The 22266-nt window shown below is 39.9% G+C and overlaps 1 protein-coding gene across 1 annotated transcript; it reads right to left on the reverse strand.

Annotated features, from left to right (window-relative positions):
• Nucleotides 1-4839: 4839 nt before the first annotated feature.
• On the reverse strand, nt 4840-6825 carry LOC122277550 (berberine bridge enzyme-like 18). Its single transcript, XM_043087566.1, has one exon. The coding sequence runs from the start codon at nt 6784-6786 to the stop codon at nt 5176-5178; it is 1611 nt and encodes a 536-aa protein (XP_042943500.1). The 5' UTR covers nt 6787-6825; the 3' UTR covers nt 4840-5175.
• Nucleotides 6826-22266: the final 15441 nt, after the last annotated feature.

Here is a 22266-nt window from a genome sequence, read left to right on the forward strand (position 1 = left end):
CCTAGCTCCCTTCACCACACCATGGGTAATGACCATGCGTGTGACTTTGTAACAAGTGATGCCAAATTCCGCGTCCAGTGTGTTCTTAGCCAAGTATCCTCTAGCCCCCACTAGTAGAGGAGCCAAGGAATCGGCATGAGACCGTTACCATCCCATCCGATCCCATTGTCACCCAGTAACAACCCAAGGGACGTCACTTAGTATATTCCTCTCCCAAGTGACTAGAGGAGCTCCACTGAGATAATGCCCCATCCTTACTTGGGGTAGTGATATACACGCACCCATAAATCTACTTAACACATGAAAACCCTATTTCATTTCTAAGCACATGAAAATGCATGTAATATGCGAAAAACCAGTTTTCCATTTACAAACATGAATATGCATGCTCCATGCAATGCATACAACAAGGCACAAAATATCCAACAAATCCCAACATCAACCAACATATATATAACTCCGTCCTCCAATCATCCGACCCACAAACTCCTCGGCCTCAGTCCTAAACAACAAACCAATCACAAAATATTGTTAACGCAAAAGTATATTTAAATCTCAAATGATATTTAGTCAATACTTACAGTGCTATAAAATAATTTTTAGAGGATCAATGAGCTGTAAAAGGTGGCAGCAAAGCAACGTAAAAGTGCAAAATGCACTGTGGCCGTGGGTATCAAAACACCCAAATCTGAATGAGATTAAACAAAGAATAGGGAGGGCTAGGGTTGGTCTTAAGGGTGTTGGTGAAACTAATGGAAGTGGTGGTTGGCCATGAGTGGTGGCACAAACTGCGGTCAAAAGCCAAAAAGTCTAAAACAGAAAATGAGATAGTTGGGCTTCACCAGTGACGGATCGACGCTGAGGAAGGATGGTTTAGGAAGCTGAAGGATCGGTGGTGAAGTGGGGAAAAGATGGTGGTCAGTGGTGGTGCGACGGGAGCGGGAAGTGGAAAAAACCTTGTGGCTTGTTGGTCTTCGTGAGGGCAAACAACGGTGAGTTAAGGGTTGAGATTGGTGGAGGGTGTTGGCTGGTGGGAGGGGAAGCTGTGGTGGTGGTGGTGGCGCTGCACACAGCCAGCGAGGAGAGATAGAGAGCATGAAGAGAGATGGCTGGGGTGGGGAGGTCGACAGCATGAGGTGAGGATGGTAAGATGGGAGGTGACAACCGACAGTGCACGGTGGCTGGATTGGCTAGAGAGAGAGAGAGACGCACAAAGAGGAATGAGAGGGGGGGTCATGCACAGGCTAGGAGGCAGGGGAGGAAGAAAGAAAAAGGAAGAAGAAAAAAAGAAAAGAAGAAAAAAGAGAAAAGAGAAAAAGAAAAAGGAAAAGAAAAGAAATGAGGTCCAACATTTTCCAACTCAGGGTCTCAAACTAATCCAACGAAAATAAATTTTCAGACGATGAATTAAATTAAAAAATTTAAACACAGTGACTTAATAAAATAAAATAATAAAATTCAACAATAAACTAATTTAAAATAAAGAGTATTTTAAATGCAATACAATAGTTAATATTAAGAAAGCACATCAAAATAATTTTCACAACTTAAAAATCATATAATAAATTTAGCTAGAAATCCAATATTTTAGAACAAAAGAATTAATATTTTAGATCAATTAAAATAATCCTTCAATAAAAATACACTAAAATACGGGGTATCATAGACAACACTAGACTCGCAACAAATCCTTGAAAATATCCATAAAGTCAAGTCAATAGGATCTCCACATGTTAAAGGGAGAAGGAAGTATGCATTAGCTAAAGGTGGCCTTATGTCCCATCGAGTCTATGTTTGTTGCAACATCCTAAAAAATGGGAGCAATATATTTTGGTATAATGAGCTTTTTGTCTCGAACAGTGTGTGATATTTCTCTGCGCGAGCTGAAAGTCCTCTTCATGGTCTTCATTCTGAACAATAGTCTCAGCATTGTTTGATAAGGCACCATCTATGTCCATAAGCTCATCCTCAATAGGGGAGAACTAGTAGACGTCCCAACATCAGATGCTGGCTAGACCTAATCCATGGATGACAAGCTCTCGGGTACCTAAGAGAGTGGCTGAGTAAAGACATCTGCCAATACCTTGAATTGAACACCTCGTACAAATATGGTCTGCATCTTCAGTTTGTAGATTGTGGCATGTCTGGGATATGTAAAACTCTCAAACTATTTATGATACAATTTGGACAATTGAATGCTACAAACAGAAATCAGTTAGAATGTATTGTGCCAAATGCTCGAATGTGTCAACATTCAAACAAACAAGACCACAGTCAAAGATGTGGTGTACAACGTGTAGACGTAGGCTAATACATCCGAACGTTACTAACATTCAAATGAATTATGAACTGACATTCAAACTAACCACACATAACCTACATTCAAATTAGTGGCAGACCTATGTTTATCTAAGAATTTTTTTTGAAAAATCAAAATATACCCTAGTTTTTAATCATAATTTTATAAATATAGAAAATGCTCCCCCCCCCCCCCCCACAAAAAAATATCATCCCCGTATGCTCTACAAAATTTTATAAAATTCCAATATACTTAAAAATGTCTCTCTGGTTTTTTTCATATAGTCCCAGAATTTTGTATAATTTCTATATATTATTTATTTTCAAGTGTGTAGTCTCACTAAAATTAAATCAAAACTAAGTTTAGGAGAAATAATAAAATTATTAGGATGGATCCCAAAGTTTTTTGTTTACAATATTAGATTTCTTAATATGGAAATCAAAGTGAAAATATAAGAAAAATCATTTAAGGTTGGTGATCTATATGGAAAATAGTTTAGAGGAATTATCCTCTAGACTTCATTGAGCAAGAAAAAACTTATTTAAAGTCTTCATTAGTATTATATGCTTAATGTGACAATATTATAAGAAAAATATCTAGATTTTATATGAAATTTAATAAACTAGCTTACATACTAGAATGAAACATGGTATTTTAAAAGATTACTTGATAGTTTCTATGAAGCAAATATATTCTAAATATTTTATTACAAAAATAATAATAGATGAATATTACTTCATGAAATATTATCGTCAAAAATCTAAAACATATATTAAGACATTGTATTTTTAGAATTTTATTTATACACGTATATTGCAACTTATCAAAATCTAATTTTATATATAGTTATGCTTTTATGATTTTTGAATCTCAATATATCACACACTAGAAAATTTGGCCACCCCTAAAAAAAAATGCCAGTTCAACCATTGGTTCAAACCATTTTATTACATTTTGCTCACACTATAATTGAATGCTACAACATGATGTTCGAATATGCATTTGCCACAACATTTGACGATAATGTTCGAATGTTCTTTGGGTGTCACAAATAAACCGTCATAAATTGGATGTTAGGCTTGAACAATAAACTGAATAGTGGAAATACAACTGTCACAAAAATATATTCTGTGACAGTTAAACAGTAAATCGACACATCAATTTCCTGATGGGGTTTGTGTGTTGATTGGGTGATCGTTTTTTTCCATTACGTCAACGTCGTCAAGTATTTAAAGTTGATTTTTTTTTTGTACAACGGTTTCGTCAGTTACAAAATGTACAATCTATTGTAGTGTGTTGAATTGTACCATGAACAGTAACAAAATGTACACATCCCATTTAAACCTTGCTTTTCCCCCCATAAGGTTGCAAATGAATAGAGCAACTCGTAAACAGTTCAAGCTTGGCTCGTATATACTCAATTCAAATCTAGTTCATTTAATAAACGAGATGTTTTAAGTACTAACATTGGTTTGAATATTAAACGACGAAAACTCGCATAAACTCAGTTCGACTAATGTGGTTTAAATTCAAATATTCAAACTTTATTCCACTTTGGGATTCTGTTTAGATAATAAATTCATGTTTGAGAAACTAGATCTATATCATTCTGTGCTCCAGAGGGCGAGCTCTGCAAGATCCAGAAAGCTACCTCTCTATTCAAAACTTCTTTTTTTTTTTTTTAAATAAAAGGAGGACGGAACCTCCAAACTTTGTTGAAAAAAAAAAATCACACTTAAGGTGAAGAAATACCGTGTAATAGACAAATCAAACCAATACCCCAACAAAAGCACCAAAAAAAAAAAAAAACAATAAAAAAAAGGACAAACTCATAGTCCTCGAAAGATTACCGATGAATATAAGGTAAACCCAACCTCTCTGACCACAAAAAACCCTTCAACTATTTAGGAAGTAAGTCATACTCTTCATACATACTACCACCTCCTTCCTCACAACTCCGGGACAAAAAATCCACAACCATATTACCTTCCCTAAATTGATGAGAAATAGAGAAAGAAAGACCATAAAAGGCTTTGTTCAAGGCTTGTTATCCAAGGTAATTACTCCAAAAGAATGATGAATTGGACAGGAACGGAGAAAGGAACAACGAAACTGAGTTTTAGGGGTTGAGGAAGGGGGTAAGGAAGGAACGATAGGGACAGAAAAAATGAAAAAAAAAAGGAAAAGAAAAACTTAACTTAAGTGGCACGATGCCATTTCTTTAAGTAGAACCTGCTTTAATATGTTTTATTTGACAATGCTTTTAGAATTCTAGATATAAAATACCCTCAAGTACTATATATAGATATATAGAGCTCGGATTTTTATCTAAAATTATTTTTGTATATATCAAATAAGCCACCTAATCATTTATTTTAATCAAAATTAATTTATCCGTTGAAATATGGACAATAACTGTGTATTTTTTCCATCATCTGCTGCCCATGATATGTCAAATTTTTGTTGAAAATTGGAACGCATTAATTTGTTAGCGGCGCACTTCCTCTGACCGACAATTGTAAGAACTAGCTAGTTGTAAATGATATAATTGAGTATCATTAATTCATAACAACCAAACCAACAAATCAAAATATATAATTGACATAAATGAAAACTATATTAATGGAACATAAACATGTCACAAAATATATATATATATATATATATTTATATATGTATAAAGAGATGCATATATGCCTCAATTTGTGTGGAAACCCTTTTATTTTACAATGCACATAAAATATCGATATATATCGCCTTTATGATATGTGCTTATTAAATGGAATAATAGGTAAAACGTGATAGAGAGAGGATATTTATTGTTGAGTACAATATTTTCTATAATTAAGCATCAGCTTTAAAATCAGTACCTCTCACTAGGATGAAAGAGCCGGGATGCTTTGTTCATTCCTAAAGAAATTAGTGGGATCGACCATGGTCTTCACATGAACCAACCTGTTAAAGTTGCTCTTGAAATATTTAGTACCCCATGTACTTGCCCGTCTGTAGCTTGTGTTGCCTTTCTTACTATTCGTTCCTATGTCAAGGTCCCTATAATTTACGTATGCAGCTCTTGGGGATTTCGAAACATAGGCAGCCATGTAAGTGTAAAGCCTTCTGATCCAACTTATATGCCTCTCGGATTCCACAATTCCTTCCTCTTCCCAATTCACCAAGTATAGGATTTTGTAGATGTTACCAACTCTATGTGGGAAAGGAATTGCAGATTCCGGGATTTCACTCATTCTTCCCCCATACGGAACCAAAACCAAACTAGCTTTCTCTGCCTCTTTTTGGTAAAATCTCTCCCAAATCCCTTCCAAGCCAACTTCTGGAATAGGTTCCGTCACGTAGTCAGATTTTGCTTTGAAAAAATTTGGCCTTGTTAGAGGAGTCCTGCTTAGCAGTACATCCAAGGGTTCCCCACTTGGAAACCCCGCGAAGTAGAGGGTAGATTCAATCCAACTCATTTCAGAGCAATCTTCTCTTACCAAACCCAGTTCAGGGAAACTCTCTTGCATCAATGAAAGGAGATTATCTATCCCTCCGAGATACAAGGAATTAAATGAAGCTTGTATTGTTCTCCTCCCTTCTTGGCTAGAATTGGCAGCACTTAAGGTGATGAGAATGAATAGGTCTTCATCAAGCTTGTCTGCAACATATTGCCACTGATGAACAAGCTTGGTTGCATTTTGTTCCAAGTTCCTATTAACTGTGAATACAGTCACAGTTGATGGAACATGAACCAGCTTGATTTTCCATGCAACAATGACTCCGAAGCTAGCCCCTCCACCTCCTCGAATGGCCCAAAATAGATCTTCTCCCATGGATTCTCTGTCAAGGATTCTGCCCTTAACATCAATCATTTGGGCATCAACAATATTATCTGCAGCAATGCCATATTTGCGCAACAAGGTGCCCCACCCTCCCCCACTGAAGTGTCCACCAACACCCACAGTCGGGCAAACTCCCGCAGTAAAGCCAAAGTTTCTACTTTTCTCGGTAATCTTATAGTATACTTCACCGATAATGGCACCGGCTTCAACCCATGCAGTGCCATTTTCTACATCAACGTTGATTGAACGAAGATTTATCAGATCGATTATGACAAATGGAACATAAGAAACATAAGAAAGGCCCTCGAAATCATGACCACCGCTTCTAACTCTTATTTGCATGCCATGTTTTTGGGAACATTTAATGGTTGCTTGAATTTGGGAGACATGTAATGGCGTAATAATGACTAGAGGTTTCGGGGTAGTAGGTGTTGAGAATCTAGGATTTTGTATGGAGAATTCCAATACAGATGAATATGAGGAATTGGCGGGGGTGTAAATGACTTGAGAAATCGAGGGGGTGGAATTTCCAGCATGAAGGGTCAGGCATTGAAGGAACTCTTCATGATTGTGAGCTGAAGTTGCCCACAAAAATGAGAAAAGAAGAGTAATAACAAATGGAATAAGCACTGAAGAGCTAACGGGTTTCATTTTTATTTGTATTTATGCACTAAAAACAGGATGCGAGCTTCCTTATTTATAGTGTTATGGGGATCTATATACGTACTTTGTTGAATACTAGAAAATTAATGTGAAAACTGTACGTACAATGGTGCTTATAACAGCTGTTGCATATAACGTAAATATTTTGTAACTTTGTAGGAAACCATTCCATCGTGCATCCAGCTTATTGGCCAGGGAGAGATCATGGATTCCCACAAGAAACTTCGTACATAGAAAATTCAAATTTCACGGCGATTTGACAACATAGAACTTTGAGAAACTTAATTGTCAAGACTATGTACTTTTCTTCAGCAAATTAATAAATAATTTTTTTTATGAATTATAGTTATTATTTGCGATGATCATTCAAAGAGAACAATCTTTGCCTTTATTAATTAAAACCTTGATGTTTGAAGTGTAATTATCTCGTGTGCATGGATCTTAAGTAATATTATATATCACATTATTATTTTATTTATATCTCATTATATATGATGTAATGTATTTATTATTATTTAATAATAAAAAATATATAATAAATAATTATTTAATAGTAATAAATATATACACGTCTTATTTAATAAAATGTAAATAAAATAATAATATAGTTTATAAATTTTTTTTTATAAAAATAATTATGTTAATATTGTTACTGAAAATCATGATTGATTTTATCGCTTCTAGAATGCTTGAAAAAATAAATAGGAGAAAGCTGTCATCTCAAAGCATTTTTACAAATTTTATATGTTTATATATATCCATTTGAAGTTTGCATAATGCACTGATCATTAATCTCCATAGGACTTGTCAAGGTCTTTGACTTTTTCTTTAATTATAATCTGCTTTAACTAAAATTTCAAATTAAGCTACATCTGAAGAAGGATGAAAAGGCCATTTTGTCTAGTCAACGGCCAGAAGTTCTGAAATTTCATTTTCATATAAATGGAAAATTTCCTGCCCATTATCTGACACGTATGCATGCCTAATCCTTGCTTGATCCGCAATTCTTTCCAAATACGGTATGAAATTCAGAAAAAAATAAATAAGTCAATAAGTTTCGGATTTTTCAATATTTCAAATATTATATATCAATATATATATATATTGACATAATTTCATTGCAAAATCAAATAAGCAGTAATTCGTAAATAAACATCTCTATCACGTAAGAAAATAAGAACTTCGTAGGATCCACTGTATATTGGATATGGATTTACGGGGGTCCACCTAAGAACCAAGAAAAAGAAGCTGCGAGGGTTATTTTTATTACATTTAGCAGGCCGGTTATTTTTCGAAGCTGGGCCTCTGCTTGGGTGTATGGGTTGGGATGGGCCGAGTTGCCGCTCAGGACTCTACATTCTGATGTTCGTAACTTGTATGGTATAAAAAATAGAAAATAAAATTTAACTGATGTTTCATACACTTTTTTTTTTCAGCAAGATTAATAATTACTGAGAAAAAGAAAACCAATAAGAGCATGGAAAAAGAATAGTATGAAATTGAGCCCATAACTTGGTTATAATCTAAGTTTCTTTAAGACTTTATTTACTTGCTTCTAGATTTCTATGGTCTTGATTTTCATGAATTCCTTAACTTCGACTTATATATATAGGTAAAAGTTAGGGATTCGAGTTATCGTTCTTTATTTTATATTTTTATTTAATAATTAAGAAAATATTATTTAATAAAATTATGAATTTGTTTTAAAATATATTTAAAAGTATTTTAAAAAAACTTAAAAGTATTTTTTAAATTTTCTTTTTACTTACTTATTAAGTAAGTATTTTTAAATGAATATGTGATTTTTTTTTATTTTTTAAAATGTTTAAATAGTTTAAAAAATGGTGAAAGAAAAAATGACAAAAAAAAAATTGTACTAATCCGTAGAGGATTTCGGCGTGTACGTAGCATGATCCATATATATATATATATATATAACAAGAAAAGAATTCGTTGAGATTGATTGTAGGGAGTTGACAAATAGAGTTACCACTTCCCATCGCAGCATCGAAAGATAGGAAAGCATGAACGACAGATACCAACTGATCTAGATAAAACAAAAGCATATATAATCCCGCGTTGAAGATAGAACTTTGACTTCATCAAAAAAAAAAAAAAAAAAAACAAAAGATAGAACTTTGACAAATTTTTTTGCTGAATTATCTGTTATTATTTATGATGATCATTCAAAGAGAAAAATCTCTGCCTTTCCTAATTAGGACTTTGATGTTTGAAGTGTAATTATTTCGTGTGCATGGATGTTGAAAAATATTATATATCATATTATTATCTCACTTCTGTATCTCATTATATATAATATGACGTATTTATTATTTTTTAATAATAAAAAAATATGTAATAAATGATTATTTAATAATAATAAATATGACACGTCTTATTTAATATGATATAAATAAAATTATAGTATGGTGTATAAAATTTTTCTTATGAAAATAATTATGTTAATATTGTTACTAAAATCATGATCCATTTTATCGCTTCTAGAATGCTTAAAAAAATGAACAGCAGAAAGCTGTCATCTCAAAGCATTTTTACAAATTTTATATGTTCATATACATCCATTTAAAGTTTACATAAGGATTTGAAGTTTGCATAATGCACTGATCATTAATCTCCATAAGAACTTTTCAAAGTCTTTGACTTTTTCTGTAATTATAAGCTGCTTAAATTTACAAATTAAGCTACATCTGAAGAACGATGAAAAGGCCGTTTTGTGTAGTCAACGGTCAGAAGTTCTGAAATTTCATTTCATATAAATGGAAAAATTCCTGCCCCCATTATCTGACACGTATGCATGCCTAATCCTTGCTTGATCCGCAATTCTTTCCAAGTACAGTAGGAAATTCAGAAAAAAAAAATAATAAAGAAGTCAATAAGTGTCAGGTTTTTCAATATTTCAAATATTATATTTATATAAATATATATATATATTGGCATAATTTCATTGCAAAATCTTCTTGAAATAAGCAGTAATTTATAGATAAATATGATCTCTATCATATAAGAAAATAAGAAATTCGTAGCGTCCACTGCATATTATACATGGGTTTATGGAGCTAGGGGTCCACCTTTGGACCAAGAAAAAGAAGCTGCGAGGGTATATGTACGCATTAAATTTAATTTTTAATTTATAATTTAATTTTTAAATTCAATTTAATTTTTAAAAAATAGAAAATAAAACTTAACTGGTGTTTTATACACTTTTTTTCAGTAAGATTAATAATTACTGAGAAAAAGAAAATCAATAAGAGCATGGAAAAAGAATAGTATAAAATTGAGCCCATAAGTTGGTTATAATCTAAGTTTCTTTAAGACTTTATTTACTTGCCCTAGATTTCTATTTTCTTGATTTTCATGAGTTTTTTAACTTTGGCTAATATATATATATATATATAGGAAAAAGTTAGGGATTCTATAACTCGCTCTTTGTTTTATTTTTTATTTACTGATTAAGAAAATATTATTTAATAATATTGTGAATTTTTTTAAAAATATATTTAAAAATATTTAAAAAAATTATAAATCTACTAACATGAGCTCCCAACAAGAATCCAAGGTGGGTGTAGACCTATCCATATATATATATAGGGAAATACTAGTTTCAAAAAGATTTTCTCTATCAAAATGTTTTTCAATTTTTATTTTTACTTATTTGTTAAGTAAGTATTTTTAAAAGAATACGTATTTTTTAAAAAAACAAATTTAAATAGTTTAAAAAATGGTAAAAGAAAAAAAAAATTTGCACTAATCGGTAGAGGATTTCGGTGTATACCTAGCATGATCCATGTGTATATATATATATAACAAGAAAAGTATTCGTTGAGATTTATTGCAGTGAGTTGACAAATAGAGATTATCACTTCCCATCGCTGCATCGAAAGATGGAAAAGCATGAACGACAGATACCAACTCTAGATAAAACAAAAGCATACATATATATATATATATATATATATGTATATGTATACATAATCCCACGTCGAAGATGGTGGCGTACGTTGAAGATGAACCTCACCTGCACTTACAATATTGGAAATAAGCAGCGCGGACGGTTGTTGGTGGATTAGCGGGTAGGGCTGGGCAACTGGGCCGGATTTTTTTCCGGCCCGGTCTGAAACCCGGATAACCGGGTTTCAGTTAAGGGCACCGGCCCGGAAAACATCCGGGCCGGTATCCGGTTTCTAAAACCCGGGTTCACCCAGGCCGGGTACCGGATTAAAAACCCGGGCCAAACCTGTTACGCCCCCAAATCCCCACGCCCGAACACGGAAAAATCGAGACATCCGGATGGTGACAACCCGGGTCACCATCCTATCGACGGGTGCCAAGTGTGTGCAAAGGCAACAAATGTGTATGAAAGAACACGCAGCGGATAACGAAAGTCATAACTAAGTACCAGAATTTTTCTTAACGTAATACAAGCTGTTTAAAACGTACATAGATAAAATATTACAAAACACAAATACAGTTTTAAACAAATATGAATCAAAGCATCAGCAACCCGGCGGAGCCGCATCCTCGGGCTCAGCCTCCTCCTCTTCGTCCTCTAACTCTGCACCAAAAGCTACGGAACCAAGAATGGTACCGCAGGTAAGCAAAACCCAAACACTACCAGATAAAAACACATAAAACTCAAACAAGATGCATGAAACATGCCCAATGCACAAAGCCCATAAAACGCCAGTTTTCCACACACGCCAAAAACCCATTTGGCCTAAAAACACACAACCTTTCTAACTAACACGCCAAAAGTCCCATTTGGCCTCTCAAACCATTATCCAAATTTTAACCGCATGCACCATGACCTCCCCTAGGGGTCATCCGCACACCCTGGCTCCAGTGTCACTCCGCAGAGTACCACCACGCGTGTGACAACTAACAAGCGATGCCTAATTCCGCGCCCCGCGCGTGCGTAGCCAAGCATCCTCTAGCCCTCACCAGCGAAGGGCCACGGAGTCGGTGCGTAGGGCGATGCCCGGTTCCGCGCCCAGCGCGTTCGTAGCCAAGCAACCCCTAGCCCCCGCTCCCGTCGTCTAGCGACAACTCAGGGGACATCACTCAGTTTATTCCGCTCCCGAGTGACCAGAGGAGCTCCACCGGGATAATACCCCATCCTGGCTTGGGGTCGTGATACACACGCACCCGTAAAACCACTCACGCCAATACACAGGCTTTTCCCACAATTCCACAAACACACGTGCATGCACCATGCAATGCCATAACAATGCATAATAAAATAATCAAACAACATAAAACAAGTAAACAGACAACTCCGTCCTCCATCCATCCGACCCCCGAACTCCTCGGACTCAGTCCGGAATCAATCAGCCAGCAAATTAATTAATTGAAATAGCAATATATATTTAAATCTGAAAATAGGGTTTGGAAAATACTTACAGCGCTATATGGCAATTTTAGAAAACACGCGGCGTTGCAAACGGCGCCGGAAAAGCAACATCACAGTGAAAATTCACTGTGGCCGTGGGTTGTGAAAAATCCACTTTTGAACGGGGACAAACTAGGACACGAAATTGATAGGGAATGGTCTAGGGATGGTTGTGAAGCTATTGGAAGTGCTGAACGGCCGTGGGTGGCGGCGGAATCGCCGGAAAATGGCCAGAAAGTGCAAATCGGAAACTAAGCTCGTAGGAGCTGTTCCGGTGGTCGTTGGAGGCCGGAAATGGGTGGGTTAGGACGGCAAGGAGTCGGTGATGAAGTGGTGAAGAAGTGGTGGCCGGAGGTGGAGCGACGGCGGCGGATCGGAGCAAAATCCGTGCGCCCTTCTTGGAGCTTTTCCGGCCAAACGGCCAGCCGGTTGGGGGTGGCCTTCGGAGGGGTGGTGCGCCGGAGGGAGGGGAAGAGAATGGGACCGGTGGGGGGCCGAGTGGTGGCCGGATGGCGGTGGGCCGGTAGAGAGAAGGTGTTCGGCGTGAGGGAGAGGGAGGAGAGAGAGAGAGCCGATCGGGGGGGTTCGAACGCGGGAGAGAAAAAGAAAAAAGAAAAAGAAGAAAAAAAGAAAAAGAAAGGAAAAAGAAAAGAAGAAGGAAAAAGAAAAAAAAAGAAAAAAGAGAAAAAAGAAAAAGAAGAGAAAAAGGAAAGAGCTGCAGGGAAAGGGTGAGGTCCCATCGTCACTCCGGGAAAACAAAACGAACCGCCGAAAAAGGATTAAAAACCACAAAACATCTAAAAGAAATAAAACACGACCTCAAATAAATTAAATTAAATTAAAAACCAATTTTAAAACGCAAATAAATTAAAATAATAAACTAATATATTAATTAAATAAAAACAATTATTTAAGCGAAAATACACTTGAAAGCGGGTCATCACATCCTCCCCTCCTTAAAAACAATTTCGTCCTCGAAATTGCAAATCAACCACCAACTTAAAGCAAGCTACATAAACGCTCATAAACCAACTGAGATCAAGATTAAAATACATACCTTCATCATTCAAACAAGTACGGGTACTGCTCCCTCATGTCCGCTGCTCGTTCCCAAGAGAAGTCTTGAGCTAACGGATCTCCCCAAGCCACTTTAACCAAAGGTATCGTCTTGGACCTCAACTGTTGCTCCTTCCAATCCATGATCTGCGACGGAACAACTTCATAGGTGAGATCCGGTTGCAACTGAATACCTGCTGGGTCGACGAAACGTGGCTCTTGCTGTCCAAAGCTCTTCTTCAGGGATGATACGTGGAAGACATCATGAACATCCCCAAAATAATCTGGCAAGGCAACTCTATAGGCGACAGACCCTACTCTCTCCAGAATCTGAAAAGGGCCGACGTACCTCGGATCTAGTTTCCTCTTCTTACCAAAACGCTTAACACCTCTCATGGGAGAGACTTTAAGGTAAACCCAATCACCAACTTCAAAAGACAACTCTCTCCTCCGGGTGTCAGCGTAGCTTTTCTGGTGACTCTGAGCTGCCGCCATTTTGTCTCTGATGATCCGGACTTGGCTTTGCATTTCTTGAATTATTTCGGGTCCAATTATCCTACTCTCCCCAACTTCATCCCAACACAAGGGCGACCTACACTTTCTCCCATAAAGAGCTTCATACGGAGCCATCTGAATGGTCGCATGGAAGCTGTTATTGTAGGCAAACTCGATGAGCGGCAAATGATTTTCCCAACTCCCTTGGAATTCCAGGACACATGCTCGCAACATGTCTTCCAGGGTCTAAATGGTGCGCTCTGACTGGCCGTCTGTCTGCGGGTGATAAGCAGTACTGAACTTCAACTTAGTACCCAAAGCTGCCTGCAAACTCTTCCAGAACTGCGACGTAAACCTCGGGTCTCGATCCGACACTATACTCTTTGGTACGCCGTGTAGTCGCACTATCTCTTTGACATACAAACGGGTCAACTTACCCAAAGAGTCGGTGTTATTAACAGGTAGAAAATGAGCACTCTTCGTTAACCGGTCCACAATCACCCAAACAGAATTCTTCCCACTAGGTGTTCTCGGCAAACCCACTACGAAGTCCATCGTGATATCATCCTATTTCCACTCAGGAATAGGGAGGGGTTGGAGCATACCTGCAGGTCTCTGATGCTCGGCCTTTACCTGACGGCATGTGTGACATTTCATCACATATAAGGCAACGTCCTTCTTCATTCCATCCCACCAGTAATTTTTCTTCAAGTCTCGATACATCTTTGTACTGCCGGGATGTACTGAATACGGGGCCGCATGAGCTTCCGCCATGATCCGTTCTTTGAAATCTGAGTCCTTTGGGACCACTCTGCTATCTCGGAACCGAAGTATCCCATCACTATCCATGCTATAGTGCAACGGCCCTCGAGACTTTCGGACTCTTTTCCTGATGTTCAGCAGCTTCGGATCCTTTCTTTGGAGAGTTTTCAATTCTTCAAAATTAGTTACCCGAATATCAAGAACTGAAGACAAAATCTCTACTTGCTGCGAACTTTCTATAAGGAGCCTTCTCATCCCACAAAGCAACGATTCCAATTCTGACGGCTCAGCTTCATCTTCCAAGTGAGACTTCCGGCTCAAAGCATCAGCAACTATATTAGCCTTCCCCGGGTGGTACTTGATCTCACACTGATAGTCACTGATTAGCTCCAGCCAACGCCTTTGCCTCATATTCAGATTTTTCTGGGAAAACAAATGCTTCAAGCTCTTATGATCAGTAAATACCTCACAAGCTTCCCCATACAAGAAGTGTCGCCAGATCTTAAGGGCAAAAACAATCGCAGCCAATTCTAAATCGTGCGTCGGATAATTCTTTTCATGGTCCTTTAGCTGACGAGATGCATAGGCTACAACCCGTCCTTCCTGCATAAGGACACAACCCAAACCGAACTTAGACGCATCACTGAAGACTACGAATGGCTTATGCGGTTCTGGGAGTGCTAACACTGGTGCCGTTGTCAACCTGTTCTTCAATTCCTGGAAGCTACTCTCGCATTTCTCTGACCAAACAAATTCTGTATTCTTCCGAGTCAAAGCTGTGAGACGTCCGGATAGGCGAGCAAAACCCTCTACAAACCTTCGGTAGTATCCGGCGAGCCCCAAGAAACTCCGGATCTCGCGCACTATAGTTGGGCGTGGCCATGACAAAATGGCTTCTACCTTACTAGGATCAACTGCCACTCCGCCCCGGGAAATTACATGCCCAAGAAATTTAACTTCTTCCAACCAGAACTCACACTTGCTGAGCTTGGCGTATAGCTGGTGTTCTCTCAATCTCTCAAGTACCAAACTAAGATGATACACATGCTCTTCAACATCTCGGGAATAAATCAGTATATCATCAATAAATACTACTACAAAGGAATCCAGGTAAGGTTGAAACACCCTATTCATTAAATCCATGAAAGCAGCAGGGGCATTAGCTAACCCAAACGGCATCACCTTAAATTCATAATGCCCATACCTCGACCTAAAAGCAGTTTTAGGCACATCTTGGTCTCTGATTCTCAGCTGGTAGTATCCCGACCTCAGATCAATCTTAGAGAACACGGCTGCTCCTTGAAGCTGGTCAAACAAATCATCAATCCGCGGGAGAGGGTATTTATTTTTGATGGTCACCTTATTCAATTCCCGATAGTCAATGCACATACGGAGGGTTCCATCTTTCTTCTTAACAAATAAAACTGGTGCACCCCACGACGACGTACTAGGCTGAATAAATCCCTTCTCTACCAGTTCTTGCAACTGAGTCTTCAACTCTTTCAATTCAGCCAGTGCCATGCGATAAGGAGCTTTATACAGATGAGCCGCTCCAGGTTCCAAGTCTATAACAAACTCCATCTCTCGAACAGGGGGTAGTCCGGGCAAGTCATCCACAAACACATCGGGGAATTCTTCCACAACTGGGATGTCTGCCAAAGACTTCTTCTCAGACGGCGTGGACACCATCTGCACCAAGAATGCATCCGCTCCCCATGCAATCTCTCGTTTTGCCTGAATCGCCGATATAATCATTGGCTTTTCTTTTAATCTACTCCCTGCAAATTCCAGACAATCACCATCTGGAAGCTGAAAGCTAATTATCCGACTTCTGCAATTAATATTCGCAGAATATCGGTATAGCCAATCCATCCCGAGGATGATATCAAAACCCAACAGCTTGAACACCACCAAATCAGCATCCAAGAATCTTCCCTCAAAATTTAACGGGCATCCCAAAGCAACCTTGGAACACCACACCATCTCACCATCGGGTAGAGCCACTACCATAGATTTCGGCAACGGCTCCGTGACCAAATTACACACCCGAGCAAACGTGGAAGACACAAACGATCGTGAAGCACCGGAATCAAACAAAGTACAAGCATAAAACTCATACAAACAGACTCTTCCTGAACCAAACACACAACCCATGAAATCCAAAAAACAACGAAGAAACCAAATGCACCAAAAGTTAAATCCAACTTAAAAATTAAATTAATCCATACCTGTGATTACTCCAGCATCATGGGTCGCTGGTGCCTCATCATCCACCTCTCTGGGTGTGACAGCATAAACCCGGGCTTGCACTGCTTGTCTCGGGTTGGTTCTTCCACCGTGTCTACCTCCACGGCTTCCTTCAACTATAACTGGGCAATCCCGAGCAATATGTCCCACTTGGCCGCACCGATAACACTGGGGTCTGCTACTCATCCGACACTCGCCCTCATGAGCTCTATTACAAGCTCCACAAACAGGCACACGTCCTCCCATGCGAACACTTGAGGATGCTTGAGGTCGAGTTCTGGTCCGCTGAACAAACTTCTGAGGCGAACCCGAGCTGCTTCCTTCACCAGAAAAACTCCGCCTCTTTTGCCCTGGAGGGGAGCCCATACTCAGATTATTTTCCCGCTCTATAAGGGTGGCCACATCCACTAACTCCTGAAAAGTGGATATCCGATGGCTGACCACCATACGGCGTATGTCATGACGCAGCCCCTCCTGGAAACGATCTGCTCGCATCTCCTCAGTGGCGACAAGGTGAGGAGCAAACCGCTCAAGTTCTATGAACCTCCGGGCGTACAGCTCCACTGTCGCGCCCCCTTGGACCAGATTGGAGAACTCTCTTGCCTTTTGCTTCCTTACCGATGCGGGAAAGAAGCGGTCATTGAACTCCTTCTTGAAACGCTGCCAGGTCACCGCAGCGAAAGATCCCAGTTCAGATTCCAACAGCACCCTCTTGGTATCCCACCAATCAGAAGCGGTACCTTGCAAGAGATAGCTGGCGTAAAGTACTTGCTGTGCCTCAGTGCACCCACACACCTCAAAAGTCTTCTCCAGATCTTTGATCCATTTTCCAGCCTGAAGTGGATCCTCATTTCCAGTGAAGTGTGGAGTCCTATGCACCAGGAAGCGCTCATAGGTGCATCCGGCTTGCACCATGCTACTGGACCCTCCTGGATACATCCAAGGCCCTCCCTGATATGGCCAGGGACCTCCTGGTTGTGGCCAATACCCTCCTTGTTGCGGACAAGGCTCTCCTGACGGTGGATAAGGCCCTCCTGATGGTGGACAAGGCCCTCCTGATGGTGGCCAAGGACCCCCTTGTGGTGGCCAAGGTCCTTGTGGTGGCCAAGGCCCTGCCTGTTGAGACCTCGCACTCTGTTGCATAAACTTCGTCATCTGCCGAATTGCTTCGGCTATGGAGTCATCCCTGGAGGTATTGTCCCGTGGCTCCTGACTATTTTTCCTTGGTCTCCCTGGTCTCCCCATATTCCTGTCACAACACCACTCTTGACCCTCCTTTAAGAAAACAAATAAAACCATCATAAAACCGACAAAAACAAAAACAACACTACACAACAAGAAACAAAAGAAACCAGCATGCCAAAACATAACTAAATAAAATAAAAACACGCAAACAAGCCCAAACAAATAAAACGAATAAAACAACTATACTTAGCATAATTTTCAAAACACAACTTTAAAAACATTCTTGTACTACTTACGGGACATGTGGTTTTACCCAGAGCCAAACCGCTCTGATACCACCTGTGACGCCCCCAAATCCCCACTCCCGAACACGGGGAAATCGAGACGTCCGGATGGTGACAACCCGGGTCACCATCCTATCGACGGGTGCCAAGTGTGTGCAAAGGCAACAAATGTGTACGAAAGAACACGCAGCGGATAACGAAAGTCATAACTAAGTACCAGAATTTTTCTTAACGTAATACAAGCTGTTTAAAACGTACATAGATAAAATATTACAAAACACAAATACAGTTTTAAACAAATATGAATCAAAGCATCAGCAACCCGGCGGAGCCGCATCCTCGGGCTCAGCCTCCTCCTCTTCGTCCTCTAACTCTGCACCAAAAGCTACGGAACCAAGAATGGTACCGCAGGTAAGCAAAACCCAAACACTACCAGATAAAAACACATAAAACTCAAACAAGATGCATGAAACATGCCCAATGCACAAAGCCCATAAAACGCCAGTTTTCCACACACGCCAAAAACCCATTTGGCCCAAAAACACACAACCTTTCTAACTAACACGCCAAAAGTCCCATTTGGCCTCTCAAACCATTATCCAAATTTTAACCGCGTGCACCATGACCTCCCCTAGGGGTCATTCGCACACCCTGGCTCCAGTGCCACTCCGCAGAGTACCACCACGCGTGTGACACCTAACAAGCGATGCCTAGTTCCGCGCCCCACGCGTGCGTAGCCAAGCATCCTCTAGCCCTCACCAGCGAAGGGCCACGGAGTCGGTGCGTAGGGCGATGCCCGGTTCCGCGCCCGGCGCGTTCATAGCCAAGCAACCCCTAGCCCCCGCTCCCGTCGTCTAGCGACAACTCAGGGGACATCACTCAGTTTATTCCGCTCCCGAGTGACCAGAGGAGCTCCACTGGGATAATACCCCATCCCGGCTTGGGGTCGTGATACACACGCACCCGTAAAACCACTCACGCCAATACACAGGCTTTTCCCACAATTCCACAAACACACGTGCATGCACCATGCAATGCCATAACAATGCATAATAAAATAATCAAACAACATAAAACAAGTAAACAGACAACTCCGTCCTCCATCCATCCGACCCCCGTACTCCTCGGACTCAGTCTGGAATCAACCAACCAGCAAATTAATTAATTGAAATAGCAATATATATTTAAATCTGAAAATAGGGTTTGGAAAATACTTACAGCGCTATATGACAATTTTAGAAAACACGCGGCGTTGCAAACGGCGCCGAAAAAGCAACGTCACAGTGAAAATTCACTGTGGCCGTGGGTTGTGAAAAACCCACTTTTGAACGGGGACAAACTAGGACACGAAATTGATAGGGAATGGTCTAGGGATGGTTGTGAAGCTATTGGAAGTGATGAACGGCCGTGGGTGGCGGCGGAATCGCCGGAAAATGGCCGGAAAGTGCAAATCGGAAACTAAGCTCGTAGGAGCTGTTCCGGTGGTCGTTGGAGGCCGGAAATGGGTGGGTTAGGATGGCAAGGAGTCGGTGATGAAGTGGTGAAGAAGTGGTGGCCGGAGGTGGAGCGACGGCGGCGGATCGGAGCAAAATCCGTGCGCCTTTCTTGGAGCTTTTCCGGCCAAACGGCCGGCCGGTTGGGGGTGGCCTTCGGAGGGGTGGTGCGCCGGAGGGAGGGGAAGAGAATGGGACCGGTGGGGGGCTGAGTGGTGGCTGGACGGCGGTGGGCCGGTAGAGAGAAGGTGTTCGGCGTGAGGGAGAGGGAGAGAGAGAGAGAGAGCCGATCGGCGGGGGTTCGGACGCGGGAGAGAAAAAGAAAAAAGAAAAAGAAGAAAAAAGGAAAAAGAAAGGAAAAAGAAAAGAAGAAGGAAAAAGAAAAAAAAGAAAAAAGATAAAAAGGAAAAAGAAGAGAAAAAGGAAAGAGCTGCAGGGAAAGGGTGAGGTCCCATCCTCACTCCGGGAAAACAAAACGAACCGCCGAAAAGGGATTAAAAACCACAAAACATCTAAAAGAAATAAAACACGACCTCAAATAAATTAAATTAAATTAAAAACCAATTTTAAAACGCAAATAAATTAAAATAATAAACTAATATATTAATTAAATAAAAACAATTATTTAAGCGAAAATACACTTAAAAGCGGGTCATCACAAAACCCAGTGCCAAAACGACGCCGTTTTGGCACTGGGTTATACAGCATCCGATTCCCCCCCCAATCTGACTTCTCTCTCTCTCTCTCTCTCTCTCTCTCTCTCTCTCTCTCTCTCTCTCTCTCAACGAATTTTTTCGAAACCCTAGCCTCATCCAGTCGTCGCCGTCATCCACATTAGGCCTCCCCTCGATCATTTTTTTCATACATTCAAAGGCAACCGCAGCATCATTTAACGAGGCGGGAGAGTGAGGGGAGTTGAAGGGCGGTGCTGGAGATGAGGTTGATAAGCTGGCCTTTGGAGAAGAGCTCCAGGAGGTTGGGGAGGGAGTCGGATTCAGAATCGGATCCGGAATCAGTGTTTAGGGATTGTTGTTGTGGTGGTGGTGGCTGGGGTTGGGGTTTCCGAGGCTTTTAGGTTTTGGGTTTTTTGTTGGAGGTGAAGGTGGTATCGACCTCTCGGAATCAGTGTTTAGGGATTGTGTTGGGTTTTTTTACAAGCCTTCGCCTTTTGGTTTTGGGTGTCTTCGCCATTGGAGAGCGAGATGGAGTCTTGGAGATAAGCCTCTCAGGACCGAACGGAATTCGAGAGGTCAGGTGAGTAGAAGGTTAGGGTTTCAGTGGACCGAAATCGGATTTCAGAAAAATTCTTTGATATTAGCCAGACATTTTTAGGTTTTGCCTAGCGATTGAACAGCGGTTTAAGATGGGCCATGAGGAAGCGGAGGACGTGGTCACGGTGGTTGGGTTTATGGGTGTGGTGTGAAAGAGTGAGAATGGGGAGAGGGGTGGGAGAGTCTGATGGTGGTGAGAGAGTCCGGGTAGAGGTCGGAACCCAGATTTCTAGGTTGTAAAAACCCGAATCAATTCGGGTTCCAGACCGGGTCATAACCGGCTATATCCAGGCCGGAGTCCGGCCCGGATTTGGAATCCGGGTTCCGGGCTGGGTATACCCGGATACCCGGTCCAGTATCCTATTGTTCAGCCCTACGAGCGGGCAAAGAATCCGATAGTGGGGATATACTTGTGGTGGTGGTACAGCTTAGGCCTGGTAGTGTTACAGGTAGTGTAATCAATTTATGTTGGGCCATTTTCTAATTTTCCTGCTTGCGGTGTGTAGGGTCGTCTCCTGCATCATGCTGCCAGACAGGCGGACGGGCGAGCAACTGCCCATTTTGAAAGGCCAGGAAGGGTGCTTGGCTCGGCTTCTGCCCTGTTTGGATTTCACTTGTCCGCCTATATATATATATATAATGAGTCAAAATAACGTGCAAAACAAGTTTGTTATATAGTTGGGTGGGACAATATTTTTAATAAAAAAATATGATTTTTTAGAAAAAAACTAATTAATGCATAATTTAATGCACAAAAAACAAAAAAGAAAATTTTAGAAAATATCTTTAAATAATGATAAGCTAGCGAAGTATAATAATTACATATTTAAATAAATTAAAAAATGAAAAGATTTGTTCAAATAGACCATAGTTTAATACAATTTGTGGAGTGACATAGACAAATTAAAGTCCTAGATTTTTCTAAAAGTAGAATAGACAATGCAAATATTTTTTCAGCAGATGAAAATACTGTTTGAATTGTTTGGGAGATAATTGATCATTATGTGTCTTCTTCTATAGGATTAATTGAGAGCGCATTTAATTTTTTATGACATTGTTGCTTAAGTTGATCAAGGTCTGCACCAAGTTGAATCACTTATTCTTTTTGTGAAGTCTATGTTGTAATGTTCTCTAAATATGACAAATGCTCCTATATGATATGAATTTAATGTTTGTGTATGATTAATAGAAAAGTAAAGAATATAAATGCAAAAAAATTGTACTCAGTAATCATGTGATTACAATAACTTTTGTTAAATAATTGTCAC

The sequence above is a fragment of the Carya illinoinensis genome, chromosome 9, assembly GCF_018687715.1.
Source record: "Carya illinoinensis cultivar Pawnee chromosome 9, C.illinoinensisPawnee_v1, whole genome shotgun sequence".
Lineage (NCBI taxonomy): Eukaryota > Viridiplantae > Streptophyta > Magnoliopsida > Fagales > Juglandaceae > Carya > Carya illinoinensis.

Coding starts and splice junctions, on each gene's coding strand:
- LOC122277550 (XM_043087566.1), bottom strand. CDS start 6,786: ATGAAACCCGTTAGCTCTTCAGTGCTTATTCCATTTGTTATTACTCTT.